Raw genomic sequence first — 4,501 nt, forward strand, 5'->3', positions numbered from 1 at the left:
GAATTACTCACTTAGAAACAGACATATTTGAATTACTCACTCAGAAACAGCCATAATATGAATTACTCACTCAGAAACAGCCATAATCTGAATTACCCACTTAGAAACAACCATAATATGAATTACCCACTCTATACAGGAAATGTCGTAATAAGGGGTGAGACATAAGTGTAATTCCCTTATCATTCAATATAATCCACGTTCTGTTGTTAAATCACTCGTTGATGAACAGTATAAACAGGACAATTAGGAGAGTATTTTCTGTTTGATATATAGCTAACATATGTTGGATGGGGCCTATGTTTACAGACGCACGCTACACGAAACTATGTATAACGCATAATTAGTTTTAAAATCTGTAAGATTCTGCAACTGTTCTGCAACGCTTTTAACTATTAGTTTCATTGGCCAGCGTGTACCATAGCAACCTGGAAGTTGGCCTACTTAGGTCCTTGTCCCCAATGCCCATTGGAATTCAGAATATTTATCGCATCACAACCCTAATCTGACTGATGGGGCTGTGACGCTTTGCTTACGTTAGGCCTTAGTCCAGTTCCTTGCTTGTTTGTAATTAAGCACAAAGCTACACAATAGGCAATCTGTGCTCTGCCCACCACGGGTATCGAAACTCGGATACTAGCGTTGTAAGTCCGCAGACATACCGCTGTGCCACTGGGGGGGGGGGGCAGTCCAGTTCCAGTCCGAGAAGAGCAGGATTCAGTATGGCCACCGGAAATTGAGCGTTCATGCTATCAGTTTGTCTTCGTTTCAGTTTGGTGTTTTGATAAGAAGATCAACAAAATACTTCCAAAAATGACTTTCACACCCAGCATCATAGGATGAGTAACACCTGGTCTCTATGCAGTTCTGGTGATTGTAAAATGTGTACTTGCCACATTATGCATGATAATTAAAGTATAATGTTTAATGCCCAGTTGAAATTAGGTATCGAACATTATCTAGCAATCTTTATTTTTCCTTAATTCTACAGGTTGACAAAAATTATTTTACTGCACGTCGTAAAGGAAATGATATATTTTCAGATAACAATCTTTCTTAGACGAAAACTCTAGAAAATACTTAAGTTTCTGTTCCGTTCGATGTACGAGGTGGAGCTTTTTAAATGTAATAGAACAGTTAATTTTCACGATTAGGGTATTTCTCCATTTTTAGGCTTAACTAACCAGTCAATATACGAACTGTTTAATACTCGGAAAGTAATGGATATTGTAATGATGTGAACGCCTTTTCTAAGTTAGCAAAGAATGATTATAATTGATTATATTATCATAAGACGTTTGTATTAGGTTATTATATTTCTTAACATTCCATTCTTTATTCAGTCCCTTAGGGTTTTCGAACAAAAAAAATGGAAAAGCCTAATTAAAAATATAATTCAGAAATAACCGTTGTTTATATGTATGTGCATATTCTTGGTTTCATATCGTTTGCGATAAATAGCCAGAGTAAGTGCGAGTTTATCCGTGACCTTCAACTTTAAAAAACATTAACTGTACATGCATACAGCATGCTCATCCAACAGCTATATTTCCACCCTTGTTTTCTGGACACGTCATCATTTTTCGTTTTTATGGTTACACAAAAAGTGGTTATGGTCGAGAGATATACATCTTCGTAAAAGCTTGATCTCGTTTTACCATTCCTTAAAAGGTAAGCAAGAAATGAACACACATCGATAAGATATTAATAATATTTCGTGTTGCTCATGTTGTAATGTGTGTAAAGTTTTCTAATAACTCGAAAAGGCCGAGTGTGTTTCTGAACGTCGTTAAAGTAAATAAGAGCTAGTAGCTACAAGTACACGTGCATGGTGTGAAATTGATTCTGTCTGTTTCTAGGGTTCTGTTGCTAAGCGCACAAATGACGTTCCCAGTATCTACCACACGGATATAATTTCCAAGTTTGATTCTGGATAATCCCAGTATCTACCACACTAAGGCTTCCAAAACAACCAGTTTATCAACCAAAAGAGGATATAATTTCCAAGTCTGATTCTGGATAATGCCAGTATCTACCACACTAAGGCTTCCAAAACAGCCAGTTTATCAAACAAATGAGGATATAATTTCCAAGTCTGATTATGGATAATTTTTTGAAATCGTTAGCGTGGAGGACATTATGGTAACAAGCCCCCAGACTGGCCGCTAACTCTCTAAGGAAATCAAGCATGGGTTAGTGTGGTATTAAAAATTTACCAAAAAATGTCAATTATTGGGTTTTCGTGAAACCCTTTACTATTTGATGATAAAAAATTAGCCAAACGATGTCATCTTTGATAATGTAACGAAGTAAATATGGACGTGAATACAAATTATTAAAATATACGTTGATATTTACACAAAGAATATGGGGTTGAGGAAATAAAACACATAACTGACATTAATCTAACATCAAACTTTTATAAGCCATATAATTGTAAAAGATGCTTGTTATCAAGCCTTCCGATAAACCTAAGGGATTATAACGCTAAAAAATCGGGTTTCTATACTCGTAGTTGGCAGAGCACAGATAATCTTTTGCGTTGTTTTGTGCTTAACAAGAAACAAAAACTTATTAAAATTTCTTTAACGTTTCCGATTATTAAAATGTGATTAAGACTTGTAATTTAAAGATTTATAAAAATAAAGTAAGAATGTATAAAATTTGTCGTTTGGTTGTTGAAGGAATCCTCTGTTCTATTGTCTGCATCTAAAAATAGGGAAACAAAACAAGGTTTGTTTGTTTTGTTTTGAATTGCGCGCAAAGCTACACGAGGGCTTTCTGCAGTGAAAGACTAGAGGGAAGAAACTAGTCATCACCACCCACCGCCAACGCTTGGGCTACTGTTTTACCAACGAATAGTGTGATTGACCAGCACATTATAATGCCCCCACCGCTGAAATGGCGAGCATGTTCGGTGGGACTGGGATTGAATTTGCAGAAACAACTAACATCGATGTGGTTGGTCTGGGAGCTTAGCTGTTATTAATGCATCAGAGACTACCAACATCGATGTGGTTGGTCTGGGAGCTTAATCTGTTATTAATGCATCAGAAACAACCAATATCGATATTATTGGCCTGGGAGCTTAATCATGTTATTAATACATCAGAGACAACCAACATCGATGTGGTTAGTCTGGGAGCTTAATCTGTTATTAATACATCAGAGACAACCAACATCGATGTGGTTGGTCTGGGAGCTTAATCTCTTATTAATAAATCAGAAACAACTAACATCGATATGGTTGGTCTGGGAGCTTAATCTGTTATTAATAAATCAAAAACAAACAACATCGATACGTTTAAGACTAGAACGCTGGTAAGGAGCTCGCGCTATATTTATATCTTTTCATGTTCCAACTAAATGCTACTGTTACACATAATAAATACTCTTGTTTGGCAATCTAGATATAGATATTTACATACTCTATTTAAAACTACTTTATTTGTGATTCCAAAATAGCCGTACTACTTTAAACACGCATGCGCAGCAAAAAGATAAACCCGGATGACCGTAGATCTTCCAGTGCGTTTTAGTCAGTCTAAGGTAGGGGAGTGAGGACTGGTCGCAGAAGAGGACGAAGAAAGTCTAGCTGGTGAGAAAGCAGAGTTGTCACCTCCCATTCGTGGGATGTTGTTGCTAGGTTTCGGAGCTTGTGGTTGAGGTTGACTAGAAGGCGTTGTTGGCTCGGGAAAAGGTGAAAGTGGGCTGGAGGGGCTTGGGGACGAAACTTCTATGCTGTCCATAGGCTTGATAATGTTCATTCGCTGATGACGACGCCACTTGGCCCGTCTGTTGGAAAACCACACCTGTTTCAAACAACCAACATTGATATGGTGGGTCTGGAAGTTTAATCTGTTAGTAATACATCAGAAACAACCAACATCGATATGGTAGGTTTGGAAGCTTAATTTGTTAGTAATACATCAGTTTTTCATGTTGAAGGTATCGAACGTTCACACAACAAAGAATAGTGAAACAATTTAAAAGTCAGTTTCGAGCGATATTCTCTTTGTCCACTCAAGACTCATTATCGTTTTGAGGACGGAATAGAAAAAATAAAGGGTTATATTTCTTGGTCACCTCAAACACTTAATATTTTAGTCAAGCTACGATGTTGAGGCAATTACTATGACTCTCGCGAGAGTTGTGTTAAATAAACTCAAGAACTGTAACTAAGCATTCCATTTTTCAATTCATCGTAACGAAAATAGATTCAGTTCTATCTCGTAAATTAAGAAGTTCTTAGAAACGAGCATCTTTGGTCAATATCCAGATCAAAGAAAACGTGTTATCAAATATTGTATTCGTTTCTATTTTATAAAGGCATTTCCGTCACGTATTAGACCCATACGTGTTTCTAGTTGCAAAAAGATCGAACTTCATTTTATAAAATCAGGGATTGGAGTTCCACTTTTGTTTGCTCATTAATTTAATTGTATAAATCAATTTTTTCTACTTCTCCATATTGCCTTTAGATGCCGTATAAGAAACAGAG

General features: G+C 36.6%; 1 protein-coding gene across 1 annotated transcript in view; it reads left to right on the top strand.

The window, feature by feature from the left end:
- LOC106464534 (paired box protein Pax-6-like) overlaps positions 1-2,023 on the top strand; it is a 43,723-nt gene extending 41,700 nt beyond the window's left edge. Inside the window, exons 6-7 of the mRNA XM_022392267.1 lie at positions 1,352-1,357; positions 1,944-2,023. Of these exons, the coding sequence (XP_022247975.1) occupies positions 1,352-1,357; positions 1,944-2,023 (86 nt within the window). The remainder of the gene's footprint in view (positions 1-1,351; positions 1,358-1,943) is intronic.
- The last annotated feature ends 2,478 nt before the right edge of the window (positions 2,024-4,501 follow it).

The sequence above is a fragment of the Limulus polyphemus genome, unplaced genomic scaffold (assembly GCF_000517525.1).
Source record: "Limulus polyphemus unplaced genomic scaffold, Limulus_polyphemus-2.1.2 Scaffold1679, whole genome shotgun sequence".
Classification (NCBI taxonomy): Eukaryota; Metazoa; Arthropoda; class Merostomata; order Xiphosura; family Limulidae; genus Limulus; species Limulus polyphemus.